Raw genomic sequence first — 15,652 nt, 5'->3', positions numbered from 1 at the left:
CTTGTTTTATTTTAGTTATAAATTTAAAACTCTAAAAACAAAGTTGGTAGATCGAGGTATTAGGTCTTTATTATACGATTGATTAGATATCTAAGTCCACTCTGCTGGATCCCGCAAATACCTGGATCCAGCGGGACTAAGATTATTCAGTCCCGCAAATACCTGGATTGACATTTTCTTGCGGGATTGCATTCCCTACACAAGACCAAAGTCACCCCTACATTTAGCAACCTCCATGGCAGTATTCTCAGAATGCAATATGTTTTGAAGTGGCATCTCGTTTTCTATTAAAGGGGAAGATGTTATCTCTAAGTCAACGGCACAATAACAGGAAATGTGATTATTCACCAAAATTGGACAAAATTCATGACGCGCAAATCTACTTTCCAAGGTTTTAATGTTATGATCAAAGTTTCAATACTGTCTTAAGAGGAAGCTACAAGCAAAAAATCTGTATATTATCGGTAAACCTTATATTGTAGGTAATATGCATTAAAATCGATTGACAAACGGAGTCTAGAAACATTCGATTTCAAGCACAAAACTGGTTTTTATTTATTTTGTAGATAATTTTATAAGAAAGCAAAAAAATTAATCAAGTGAAACTGTCACAGATAATCTTAGCTATTAATACTTTGTTTTTTAAAAGTTGTTTCCTTTACGCGTTCTTTATTTGTGTTGAAAAAAATATTGTTTAGTAGTTTACATTTACATTTTTTATTGAATAATTTATTTTTTATTTGTATTCTACTCAAGCGAAACGATGTGAAAACTTTCAATTTATCTAAAGCATATTTGTTGGTATTCATAATGTACACCAATTCGTTATAAAGATTAATCAAAATAGTGATTTAGCATTAAGCTTCGCCTTAACCCGTCAGGCCTCTGGCAAATAGGATGTTATATTTCTTAAAGATGCTGTCAGAAAGTCGCTTCTCAATGATATCCAAATAAATGGGATATTTCTAAATGTATCCAAAAACTAAAAACTGTTTTTGAAAAGTGATTAAAACTGTTTCAAAATTTATTATTTTATTAGACAAATGTATTATAACCATTTTTGTTACCTCATTTTTTATCGTTACATTTAAAAATAATTTTAAAAAATTCACAAAGTTTCATAAATTTTTCTCAAATTTTAGTCGGAATCTTTGGTTTCATGAAGGTGTTCATTATAATTGTTCTGTAGTTTTCTTATATATTTTAATATAAAGCTTGTTAATTTTCTCTTTCTAACATTCCTAAAATTCTAAAATTCCGTGTTTCTAAGTATGGCGGCAAGGGAGACAACGATTTTCCGTGAGACATAAGCTGTTCTGAAAAGCGAACAAATTGGCTATACGGGTAAAAGCTGTTGTTCCCAAAGCCGAACAAATTAGCCTGAGAAGTTAGAACGGTTTATGGGATTGTGTCTGCTTTGAAACGTTGATTGGGATGGCTTTAGCCGTGTTTATCAGATCTGAAAATTCAGGTACTTGCCCTTCTCTCAGCCCTACTCTATGCCTTCAACCTCACAACATACCCCAAGTATTAAGGCCGTCATAGACAAACTGGCTAAATACGCTTGGGGGCAGTTGAATCTCTTGTGCGGTATCCACATTATAACGAAACTAGCTGACTGTGCTTGACTTTTCTCTACTTTTAATAAATATACTATCCATGTCTTATATATATAAACCTTCCAGCAGAAATTCTCTAAATGAACTATCTAACTCTGTTGCATAGTTTAAAAGAACTAAGCGTATAAACAGACAGTCGCGGATAGTGACTTTGTTTTGTACTATTTAGATATAAAGGTATATAACAAAATGTAAATTAAAATAAAAACTATAAATTTCTTATTTATTTTAACATATTGAGTATTTTTTTTATATAAAAACATAAATAAACCCACGAAACCTTATAAAAAAACATTCCCAAAAGAACATGTAGTATTCCGGACCAATCCTTGCGTAGCATAATAAATTAACCGTCCTGTTTTGCAAAAGAAAAATAAAATCACATTTCACGAAAGCACTCGAAACATCCGACGCAATGAGAGATAGTAAAAATGTCATCAACTAGAATATTCCTTCCACGATTGTGTGCGTCTCTCAAACCATTAGGTTTTCAAAGTGCTCTCTTCTTGTAACTTCGGTTCTAACGAAGAGTGTTAGGTTTTTGGCTTACAAAGTCTCCAAATACACTCGAAAGGATAATCTCGTCGTTGAAGGTTTGTTTCATACATGCGTATTCGAAAACTGTTGAGGAGAAAATGTCCGTATAAAATTTGTTATAGTTATTACCTTGAATGGAAGAATTCCCACCTCTGATTTATAAATTTTAAATAAATATAACATGATCGAATAATAAACAAGTTCCAGCGAGGGCTGGACGTCATCGACTTTCGTATCTACTGTTCCTTCTTACGCGTCTTGTTTGAAAACGACGGACAAAATATACTGGAATGATGACTTCACATTAATCTCTCGCTGGGTCTAGTATAACAAAAGACTTCAGAGCAAAACTTACATACCTACTAACTTCCGATGTCACATAAAATTGGTAACTTAATATTCAAAGCTAGATTAGAACGTTATTACCTACCTTAATTCACTTACACTTTTGTTTATATTTGTTATTATTAACGCCTTTTACATGGGACTGTATTATTTCTTTTTTTTTTAAATAGCTGATCTGACCTATTAACAAACTGATACTTATGTATTTAATGATAAATCAAAGATGTCCACTGACTTTGCACAATTATTTCCATCCGGAGTTAGCATTTTGGGCAATTAGTGTATGGTAGTTAGTCGCACAATTTCTGCACTGAAATGAATGCTGACTACTAGTGTTAAGTAATGGAATTCCTGTAATTCTGGACCATCAAATGCATCATTTTGAATTTTGTATATAAATACCAAGTAAAATCCTTCTTTCAATTTAAACATATATTTAGATAATTTTGTGTCAGCAAAATTGCTAGTTTTAAAAACCATTTTAAGAAGTAGAAAGGGTAAGAATTTTTTTTTATTCTTTTAATATCTTGTACGTGAATATTGTGAAGTGGGTTCCAGCCAAGATAATCGTACTCATGTTGACATCTGACAAAGGTAAAATATAACACATTCTTAAAATTCACTTCTCATTCTTGAAAATTTCTAGATTACCTAATAATAAATCCTAAAACATTTGATATCTCATGTTGTATGGATATTTCCGGCGAGTAATTATTGCTTATAATACACTACGCCTGGGCGATGCAAGCGCGATGCCAACACAGTCACTGACCGGTTGAATAATATATAAAGTATATTTGTTATATCGCAAGTTCTTGGTTTATCTACTGTCAGGCATATGAAAAGTCCTAAACTTTCCACAATCCGCGACATTCGTAAAAAAAACATTGATGCCAATAATTTTATTATCAGTTTATAAGGATTAACTTATTAAAACTTACAAACACCATTGCACAACAACAATCAACTAAAACATGATAGAAACAAAAACAACAAAAAAAAACAAAACATGGAAATCGAACGCAGATCCTTTATATACCGCTCTTCGCAACTTGGTTTGTTCCCCTATCCCTAATGGGATAGTCCCATAGGATGTCCCATGGGATATCCCAATTTGGATTTTTTTTTGTACTTTTTGATATACTGGCATACAAAGCTCCGGACCAAAAAGGCCCCTTTCTCTTTCATAGTGAGTTTATTTATTGGTAGTAGGAAATAGATGTACCTAATTTAGATTTTATTAAAAAATATTTACAAAAGAAACATTGCTGCAATTTGGGGAGATTAGACTTTTCGAAGGATTTTCTTGGGTTTTTTTTAATGTAAATGTTCATTGTACAGGCTATCGACAAATCTGGGTGTCTATGGTTGTGAACGAGCAACTCCAGTAAAATATTGGCAGTATTTACTTTTATTGGCTGGAAACTTTTGGAAACAGAGGAGCTAGTGCGGCATGTTTCATTCCTTCCAGACAGTGCAATTGCAGCAAATAATTGAATTTATATTGTACTTGGTGGCAGTGGTCGGCTTATAACTTTTGATGCGAACCTAATACCCGCTTTTTATGTACTAGCAAAAAAGCAGTAAGGTCTAATGTAGGTTACCTGATATTTGTTTTTATAATTTTCAATTTCTATTATTTGATATCATTAAATAAATAAAATGTTTCACATAAAATCCATTAAGGTTAAATGTGACGTTCGTTTGACCTTAATAACCAAATAAAATGTAGTCTTAATTTTGTAAATTATTACTTGCAAAAAGCGTGTTTTAATAAAATATAAAATAATTTAATTAACGCCATCTTTGAACACGTAGATTATAGATTACTAACGTCGCGTTTAACCTTAAAATGTGAGAAAGAAAACCAAGCGGCACAACTCGCGCCGCTATGGGGCGCTAGTGTACAATACCACCGTCAGAATGTATAGGAATTGTCAGAAGTTGGAGGTATTTATAACTATTGAAAAGGTTTTTGGATTAACTGTTTTATTAGTCTCTCTGAGGCCTACGATTCGAAAGGCCTTATGTAAATTTTGCGAGACCAGTTTACTTTAAAATCTAATGATGACACTTACTGATTTATCTAGTGAAATATAATCTATAGTGCAATATCGTTTTCTACGATACCTTGATTTTCGGGCCTATCGTCCTCATCTGAGTCACGAGGAGTCAGCAGCGTTTTTCAGGATTTCGTCACTGGAAAGTCGTAGAAACTCCGCAGACGTACTATTTTTACAAAAAATTGCCACCTCTGTGATAGATTGCCCGGAATTACTAGAAAGAATTCAATTAAGAGTACCCATCAGACAAACCAGACAAAATCACACATTAAACATCCCTCAATGTAACACTAACCCAAAACAAAATGCTTTTATTCATCGTGCTTCATACAATTTTAATACTTCATACAGTAAAATAGACTTATTTAACTCAGCACCCCACAATTTCAAACCTAAAAGCAATAAATAATTATATTATCATTATTATTTTTTTATTAATACACATACGTACATACTACACATTACACAAACTAGATCCATCCCATACCCCTCCCTTCCGCCATCCCATACCTATAGGCTAATTGTAACTTTTTTTCTAACATAAATATTATATATGTTCACTAAATAATTAAAATACCTTAGTGAAAACCTATTATTGGTTAAATAATTTAACACTTACTACACCATACCTTGTAATAATTATAACTGTTGGTTTTCCAAATAAAATAAAAATAAAAATAAAAAAATCTGTTCAATTGTATGTTGTAATTGGTTGCAGTTGAACTAACGAAGCTCTTAGAACTGATAGAGTTCGTGTATGCGGCGAATTCAATCATAAGTAACAAGTTTTGAATAATGAACTCATTAATTAATTAACTCCCTTTTTAGTTTCAAAAAGTAAATGCTAACTGCCAATACACATTTAGGATAGTATTTCAATTCAACATTTACAATTTAATAATGTTTTTACGTAACTCTATGACGTTCGATGTTTCGTAATTTCAGTTCATAGATAGTACCTCCAGTGTTGCTAGCATATGTCAATTTATGATTTATTGCGTTATCAATATCAGTCTGGGTATCAACAGCGCCACCGTGCTCGGGAAAACGGTATAAAATTATCAATTGCGCCTATCGATCCAATGTTGTAAAGTTAATAATATTTTTACGAAACTCTATGACGTTTGATGTTTCGGAATATTAGTTCAAAGATAGTACCTCCTGTGTTGCTAGCATATGTCAATTTATGATGTATTGCGTTATCAATATCGGTCTGGGTATCAACAGCGCAACCGTGCTCGGGAAAACGGTACAAAATTATCGGTAGTTACGCCTATCGATCCGATATTGTAAAGTTAACGATTTCACTGTTCTAGACACCTCGATGTGATTTTTCACTAAAATGACACTCTTTTAAGTTAGTAAGAGACGTTCGTATAGTTGTGTTGGTGTGAAGAGAGAAAGGTCAATGTAGTTATTTCAAGAAAACATGAATGGCTTATTTTTCTCTCACGAATAGAACCGTATATTCCCTTCTGAATTTATAGCGGTCCTGCTCCGAAAAAATAGCCAGTGGGTAATAGAATAGGTACCTAACTATGAATAGGGTAGTGGTCTTTGTGGGTGCAATTAAAACGTTACTGTTACTGACGTAAGTAACATCTCCTATCTTACATTTATATAACAATAGTTGACGTGTACCCGATGTTGCTTGGGGGGAGTTTTGCAATGGTTTGGAGTAAGGTTTTTGGGGTTGTGAATTCTAATGTACCTGAAAACTAGGTGCATTTTCAAGGTGGAAATAATATTATTGTAAACAATTAATAAGAATAAGTATTGGTTTCACTTGATCTTGCCATGTCTTCCTCGGGCGTTCTCCATTTCTTCTACCATTCACTTCCACATCATACATTTTCCTTACACCCTTTCTTCGCTCATCACATACGACACATTTTACAACACACAGTATTTGATTAATTTCATCATGCCATGTCTTCCTTGGTGATCCCTGACTTCGTATCCATTCAATTTATTATCTTAATCCTCATGGCACTAATAAGAAAAAGCTTTGAAAATTTGAGAGGAATTGGTTTAGTAGTTTTTGATTCTATAAACCGCAGACGCACGGACATTGCCTTTTTTATAAAGATATATAAAACAATGCCTTCGAGAGACGGCCTATATATGTTTTTAAGATCATACTTCCCGTACCCAAGATGGCAAACTACGTTACCAAACTTTTTAAATGGTAAATATATCTTTAAGGGTAAACAAAACCGGTCAGAATGTTTTGCTGTTTCTAAAAAATATCTTTTTTACAACTAATTTGTTATTAAAAAAAATACATAGATGTATAAATATCAAAAAGGCAAAAAACATATATATAAATATATATAAGTCAAACCAAAACTGTAGAAACATTCAGCCCAAAATTGTAGAAGCATTCCAGTACACGTTAGGCCAACGTGTTGGGCCAATGCGCTGGCCCAACACACTGGTATAAAAGACACAGGCATGCCAACGCCTTGGCCGCCAACGTTGGCCAATAAGCAATGGATATTGGCGCCAACGGTGGTTACACTTTGACCTCATCAGTCAGCATCCACCATCTTTGATTGCATCATTTTTGATCACTCTTCTTAGGTTACTTTTAGGTAATAATTAATCGTGCTGTACAAATAAATTGCTGCGGCTGCAATAGTTTCCAGGTCCACGTTGATCAAAGGGCCAATGCAGAATTGGCCCAGCGCTCTGGCCAAACATTGGGCCAACACGCTGGCCCAACGTGTAAACAGTGTCCTATTTTTGGCCGAGTGCATTGGCCCAACGTGTTTTGGCAGCATGAAATAATTTTAGGGTGCCAAGTTTACACCCGCGCTGTGCAAGCGAATTTCCTACGTAGTTTCGAGCCAACCCATAAGAAGATCTATGTCACTGCGTTGTAGGTTTTCATCTCAGGCTAACGTCGTTGAAGTAATAATCTTAATACGTTTTATTTCTTAGTGCTTTTATACAAATTAAAAAGTATTGAATTCCATAAGAATACGCAACGAACGGTATAATCTAGGCATTCAAAGGGTTAATTGAATTATCTTATTAATAAACACTTTTTGCGAGTTGTGCTTGAAAATATTAAGACGAATTATACGCAATGTGAATATGAATAAATACAGGGTTTCCAATAAGAGGTGTTATTTTGAATAGCCCTCTAGTAGATGTTACTTTTGAAGCTATCATTCTTTGATATTTGACAAGTAAAAACTACGCCATTAATAAAAATGGAACGATACACGCTTCAAAAACGCATTGAAATTATTAAAATTCACTAGAGTGAATCAAATGCGAATCATCAAATGAGTGATGAGGCCCATTTCTACCTCGGTGGCTTCGTCAACAAGCAAAATTGTCGCATCTGGGGCTCGGAAAACCCAAGAGTCATTGTTGAAAAGCCTCTCTATCCTGAACGTGTGACTGTTTGGTGCGGTTTATGGTCCGGCGGAGTCATTGGACCTAACTTTTTCGAAAATGAGGCTGGAGCAACAGTTACGGTGAATGGATTGCGCTATCGAGAGATGATTAATGATTTTTTATGGCCGGAATTGGATGGTATTGATCTGGACAATGTTTACTTTCAACAAAACGGCGCTAAGTGCCACACAAACAACGAAACCATTGATCTTTTACGATTGAATATCAAAATAACACCTCTTATTGGAAAACCCTGTAGTTTTGTCCGTATAAAAACTAAATTCTTTCAAAGGCAAACAAATACAATACTGTATATATGCGTTTTTTTTTGTTAGCGCTCGTATATACGCATTATTCGTAAATAAATATTTTTTTCAGTTTAAACACCTAATTCTTTCAAGAAAGACACACAAATACAATATTGTACCTGTACCGATGATTCAATCTAAAATTGTATTTGTATGCCTTTCTTGAAAGAATTGTGTTTTTTACGGACAAATCTATTTATTCATTTTCTTGTTGAGGATATGCGGGCGCACACAAATAATTTGTTGAGACAAATTACAAATACTAAGGTATTGTAAAGCAATAACTTACAAAAAGCGGATTTTAATTAAAAAATTAATTAATTCCATATTTGAACACGTATTAAATACATTCTGACATAAATGGGGCTTTAAAAATATGTTAATTGTATCGTTGCGATGACTTGACACTAAGCAAAAACTGGTAATAGACCACTATTCAGAATCAAAATATTGGACGAAATAGCTTAGCCATATCTTTAATCAGATCTGAAGCCAATTACTCGTAAAGAATCTGATTCCTTCCCAACTTCCTTTATTCTCATATGATCCTCAAATGTCCTTGTCCAGGGACGCACATCCAGCGACCCGCGAGCGTTTGCTGCAATGTCTGAAAAAATGACTACGAAAATAAAATGTAAATACTTTTGTTAATCCTTACCTCATTTTTTAAATATCTCAATAAGTAAGTAGTGCTAGTAGTTCCTAAATTTTGGTTTCAAACAAAACCCACTAAATAATAAATGGTTCCATCCAGGGAGTTTTTTATTAATCTCTGGGAAATTAACCTTTGAATTTTATCGTTTTTTTCATTATTTCAATAATAAAATCAATTATAGTTTTCATCTTTGTATTAAGAAATGAACACAATTTTAAAGCAAAAATTTAAAAAAAAAAGAATTATTATTTATTTATTTATTAAAATAAATTACGTTACATCATTTACAAAAAAATACCTTACAACATAATAACATTGTTGTAATTTTAATTTATATAAAATGTACCCCTATAATTAAGCTGAGCTCGTTTGAGTGGAGGGTGAGTTATTATATTATCGTAATTTATGTATTATAGTATTCAGTATGATTTTAAAGGTGAAATTTAAAAAAAAAATATTTTTTTTATTTCCCTGATACTTTCTAGCAATGAATTAAAAAATAGATATTTATAACTAAAATATTTTAAAAAATCCAAGATATTTAATTGCTCCGTTGTTTATTTTACATTTTGAAGTTAGAATAATTAACATTTGTCGATTTGTATTATTTTTTAGTGGCACTGTTTTATTTAGAACATTATCTTTGTGACTTTGTAATGTTGCGTGATAGAAGTATTAGTTTTCTGACTCTAAATTCTTTAAACAGAAGTTCTCATTTATACGTATATATTATTATTATTTTATAGACAAACTTATAAAAAAAAACTCTTTGCACGTAAATTACCCATTTTCTGTATAAAGTATATTACTAATCTACTTACACTTATATATCATCTACCAAACATATAATGTAACTATTTTTTACTTTCGTGTTATGTAATGTACTAACTACAACACGTAATACCTGTCATATTATTAATTACTTATAAATAATTACAATAATGTACTGTGCACTTCTCTTCCAACCACAAGCTAACGCTTCTATGGAAGAGTAGCATAAATAAAAAGCATAAGTAAAAATAAAACAATTACTATCGTACATTATGATCATAAGCATTATAATAATTAGCAAGTATTTTTATATAAGATATATACTATTAAGTAAATATTATGTATTACGTATCAAGATATCAAGTTGAGATTTAAATATATTATTATAAGCAAATAAATAGGAAAATATAGAGATTTCTTACATTCAAACTGATTGATCAGTTTTGTAGGATTTAAGTAAAAATATTGTAAATATTGTACAAATAATAAAAATTAAAACTAAAAAAAATAAAAAATATCTCTTAATATGTAAAAAAACATTGTAAATACGATTTTATATGTAAAATTACTTTATTTCTTTAATTAAAATAAAAATAAAATTATTTTTAACGAGAAGAGAAAAGTTGCTCATAACACGTCATAAAAACACTATTTTATTGAATTTTTACTCAGAGTCCTACTGACTCCGAAAAAAAACTTAATTTCATTGGTGATAATTCATCACATCTTTAAAAAGTTATTAAAAGTCATGGAAAGTGATGAAACAAAAACTTTATTAACTGGGTTAAGTATGTTAGGTTAGGTTAGGTTAGGTTAGGTTAAAAAAATCATCGTTTCTAATGACTTTATATCACTTTTTAAAAGTGTGTTGAATTGTCACTGTGTTGAGTTATCATGGAACCGTTGAAAACCACCCTTGCCATCTACCATTATCATTGGCCGAGTCGGTAGTATGTTTTTGAAGTCTTCTTCTTCTTTCTGGTAGTAAGTAAAACTTTGCAAAGGGAAAGAGAAAAATAAGTGACTGGACAGGACCTCGGGATATGTAATAAATCCCAAAGTTGTATCAATATAAAATATAAAATATAAAATTACATTAAATATAAAATATATTTTATATTTCTATATAAAATTCTAAATTATTTAGTTGATAGTCCGGTATTAGCTTCCGGATTCCACAATATAATACTAGAAATACAGTGCAGAAATTCTGGGACTAACTACCATACGTATTCCTCTTTGACCAGAATACTGATGGAGGGTAACAATTATACCAAGTCAGTGGACATCTTCAATTTATGTTTAAACAAATATAAAATGTTGTTAATGAAGCAATTCAGTTATGTACAATAAATAATGTATATTTCTTAATATTCATATGTAAAAGCCCCGAAAAAGGGCGTTAATAAATAAATAAATAAAATGAAATATTAAACAAGTGATATTATTTAACTGCATGAAAAATTAATATCCTATTTTTTGTTTGTCTCGTAAAATATATACGCTTTTCGAAAGAGATTTATTCTGCAAACCCAAAAATGTAATACTCACAAAATGTTGCCGTAGTAAAAATATTAACTCCGTGATGATAAATTATTTGAACGTTGTAAAATCAAATTAGGTACTAAAATGTTTAATGTTTTCATTATTTTGAGAAGTAAAATTATTTATTAGTGTTACTTGCAACAGCTTTTTGTAAGATCCATCAACATGGCAACACATTTACTTAAATTTGTTCAACAATTTTACGTGAATTTGGTCACTAATATGGAGGGTCTTAACCAGGTACATTTCAATTGTATTAGTTGGAAAACTAAAAAAAAATATGTTTCTAATCTTGTTGTTTTTTGTTCAAGGTTCTGATTACGGGAGTGTTTAGACAAAGGATCAAATAGACAATGTCGACCCCCGCTGTTCTCCTCCCCACCCTCGGGAGTCGCAGCGTTCAGATCCTAGCAGCCACTTCGCCTCCGGCCAAAATACACCACAATAACAACAAGCAGAGGACATCCATCATTATATACCCAACAGGTGAGTTCCAAGGATCCAGTGAAGAACTCCATTCTATTGATATATTTAAATCTTCAACTTTTATATCACTTTTCAGACTTGAACAATTATTCCTTAAAGTATGGTTTATACACAATATTGGAGGGAAATATCAGGGGTATCAATAAATGATTTTATTTAAAATGCTGTGGATATACCATAGTTTAAAAAATAATTGTACCAGTCTGAAGATGGCTTCATAGGCTGAAACCGGCAACGGTCAAAAGTAAAAATAATTTATTTTAAAATTTAAACTAAAAAAACAACAATAATAAAACCCCAATTATAATCTACGCGTTCACAGATGGTGTTTGTTTTTTTTAAATACATTTTTTGCTTTGAAATATTAACCTTTACTAGCAAATATAAACATCCAATTTGAAAACTTCAATGGTTCTTTTTGAAAATAACAGAGGTCGCCACTTCCGTTTACCACAAAATTCTAAATTGCACGATTATTAAGATAATAATAACATCAGATTATTTATTTGCGCCTGTACATACGGACAATATGAATAAATAATTTTGTCCGTGTAATAATTTAGATTTAGTATTAACACTTGACAAACCTAATTATAATAGAGACTCATAATTAATAGATGTTATTAATTAAATTCACCTCCCTTGTCCCCCACCCAAGCGACACGAATTAGCGAGAACATACGACTGAAGAGGTAAGTATAAAACAGCAATATATTTCAGTATTATTCTGAGCTAGTTGCCGGAGGATATATAAACGAGATTGTTACAGTAACAACATGCTATTTTGAAAAACAGCGCCATCTTAATCCTTATACTGCATTGTTCTTACTAAAACATGATGTAAACTGATTTCCAGTGTCTCCGGAGTCTGTGATAGTGCCTATAGTCTCCTGCATACTCGGGTTTCCACTCCTCGCTCTGCTAGTCATATGCTGCCTGAGGAGAAGGGCCAAACTTGCCAGGTAAGAATTCATAATATAATAGATATGGAATATAATAATAATAGAATATGCCTGCGTTATTTGGTCATCATTCTATGATGTTCACATTAATCATATCGAATCCGTACAGCTCGGAATGCTAATTGCTAATTGCTCGGAGGTTGGGGCTAGAAAGAGGCGATTACTCATACGATGAACTTGGGTAAAATTAAATCGTTCTTCTTTAGAAAAACGAAGCAAGGACTTTTATCTCATCTGCATTTTCGAAATTATTGACAGCATGATTGACTCACCTACTTCGTTGCAACTCATACCTTTAAATATCCCTTCGGGTAGACTCAGAAATAATGAATTTATTTTCCTCAATTATGGATACCATTCACCAATTCAAAAATATTTAACATGTTTAGCACATGTACTACAGTGTCTTGAGAGAAATTTTCCATCTAGAGTGCAGGGACGCGCCGTGCCACTGGGCGACGGCCTGGACGAGAGTTTTTTTTCAGATTTCCGGAAGCGCTGACTCGTCCCGGCTACTCTATGGTGCATCAGCAAACCCATGCACCCTTCCTTCGAGGCGGTGCATCGCCAAGGGAGGCTAAAAAGCGCCCTGTAAGCGTGGATATTCTGTACTCGATGTGTTTGTTCATGTCATTGTACCTTTTCTGTGGTGCACTATTGTAAAATCTCATGAACTACGTCTGAAACAGTTTCTTCTTCACCGGAGGACTACATCTGTTAAATCTCCTGACGAGAATTTTGACTCGTGCGCTCAGTACTCTTTGGCGTTCTGTCATTTTTATCATTTAGGTCAGAGGTTCCCAAAGTGGTCTATATGGACCCCCAGGGGTCAATATCGGCATGCTGGGGGTTTATGTCAGCGAGAAAAAAATTTGGGGGTCCACAAGATTCAAATGGGGGTACATACGAGGGGACCCCCATTTACCTCAATTAAACATTTAGGAGTACCGTAAATGACAGAATAGACCTAACACAAATATAATAGACTGAGAAATTACTTATTTGATATTTGTATTCTTATATTTCGTAAAGTTGTTAATTGAGGTATATAAATAGAGTACGTTCCCTTTCTCGTCAGAATTAATATATTCAAGCAAAACATTGCACATTGGAAGCCGCGAATTTTCCTAATTTTTCAAAAAAAAGTTGGAGAACTTGTTTTTGAAAAACGTCCAGGGTAATAATGATGTTCAACATTTAAATGCGCCTCATACCGACTACAAAACTAAGTTTGAGGACATTTTGACTATGGAAATGGAATGTTGAAGAATCGGATATCATATGACAAGAAGAACTGATCGGAATAAGCACTAACAAAGAACTAAAGGGGTAGCAAGAAATTCCCATTGCTTATCCTGCTTCATTTTCATTTGGTGTAATACCTCACAAGGGTGCCCCTGTCTGCACAATGTAAAGACAGAGGAACTATACCGCCACCCGGTTGTTGGACAGGCAAGGGAAGGGAATCTTTTTACTTAAATAGAAACGATTATCACATGGGACGTTAATAGTTTTAGGAAAATTCAATATTCGGCAGGCAGGGGGTCTACGGAAAAATCAATATTTGGCAAGTGGTCTACGGGGCAAATAAGTTTGGGAACCTCTGATTTAGGTCATCAGTGACGACATGACCAAAATATTTTAATTCACTATACACATTTAAATTGCCTACGCTGAGACGTATGGACTGAATGACACCAGTATTTGTGAGGTCCTCAGTATTTACTGAGGACCAGTATTTGCTTATCCTAATGTTCAATTTAAACAAACTGTTCATGTTCGGCAAACTGTTCATTTAAAAGTTCGGTAACAAGTTCCGCGTTAAAACTGGTTGGCTCGTTTCACGCCACACTGGAAATGGTACTTAACATCATATTAAAAAACTTGTTACGCTAAATTCTGTACTAGTTGAACCATAAACCCAAACCATTCAGAGATAAAATTCGGGCGTTCCGTACGGTTGAATAAACTAACGTTTCTACAACCAGTGCTCATTGTGGAGAAAAAAATGCGCCCGAACTCACATCTCTTTTTCATTTACTTGTTTTAAGACCATGGTCCAAATACAATGTAAATGATAAGAATACATAATAAATCATATAAATGATTTACAATAATCAACAAGACTCAAATGTACATGACAAAGATGATGTCAAGCCGTTAATGAAGGATATTTCATTTGTCTCCAAAGGGCCATCGTGGGGGACTTCACCCAAGCAACCATGGCAGTGATGATAGTATTATTTGATCGGCGTAGTCTGCGACATAAACTTCCCATGTGGTGGCGGAGAAGCGCTCTGAAAGAGTACACTCGTCCCTCCAGCAACATTTCCGTAGCGCTGCAGTATCTCGGTAGGCGAGAATAGTTGGCGATAAGCATTGTTGTAAACCACTTTTAGTTTTGCCATTGGGATGCAGTGTAATCTACCCACAGTTGTGACGTGTATAGCGAAGTGCAAAATGCATTGAATAGTATCCTTTTGACGTTTGTGCTGCGAAAGTGAAAACGCCCTGACAGCATACCTGCTCTAAAGGATATCGCTCTTTCCATATCCTCGATGTCATTCAGGTCGACTGTGATAATATGTCCCTAACGACTAACATCCATTTTCCTTCCGTCTAGCCTTAATGAAGGTATTTGCATGATTTCGTTTTTACATTTGAAAACCATAACGATTGATTTGGACGTGTTATATACAAGGTTATGATTTTTTGCGAAATCTTCACATATTTGAAGTAGCTTCATTAGTGCGCTAAGTGACGGTGCTAAAAGAACCATATCATCTGCGTAATTAATACTATTTACATTATACTCCTTGAACATGGCAACATATGTTTGTATTATTAAGTTTTTGAATTAGGTAATCAGTGTATATATTGAAGAGTGCTAGAGACATGCTTTCTCCTTGCCTTTCAAATAAAATAGGTTGGAAAACTCGCCAGACCATTTCAC

At 33.2% G+C, this 15,652-nt stretch overlaps 1 protein-coding gene across 1 annotated transcript in view; it reads left to right on the top strand.

Moving 5' to 3' along the window:
- Positions 1-15,652, top strand: part of LOC149414765 (uncharacterized) — a 205,903-nt gene that overhangs the window by 183,115 nt on the left and 7,136 nt on the right. Inside the window, exons 3-4 of the mRNA XM_089643427.1 lie at positions 11,563-11,737; positions 12,594-12,699. Of these exons, the coding sequence (XP_089499553.1) occupies positions 11,605-11,737; positions 12,594-12,699 (239 nt within the window). The 5' untranslated portion in view covers positions 11,563-11,604. The remainder of the gene's footprint in view (positions 1-11,562; positions 11,738-12,593; positions 12,700-15,652) is intronic.

Source organism: Hesperophylax consimilis, chromosome 19 (assembly GCF_061612785.1).
Source record: "Hesperophylax consimilis isolate HC1 chromosome 19, BYU_Hcon_1.0, whole genome shotgun sequence".
NCBI lineage: Eukaryota > Metazoa > Arthropoda > Insecta > Trichoptera > Limnephilidae > Hesperophylax > Hesperophylax consimilis.
This window is presented reverse-complemented; position numbering and strand designations above follow the sequence as displayed.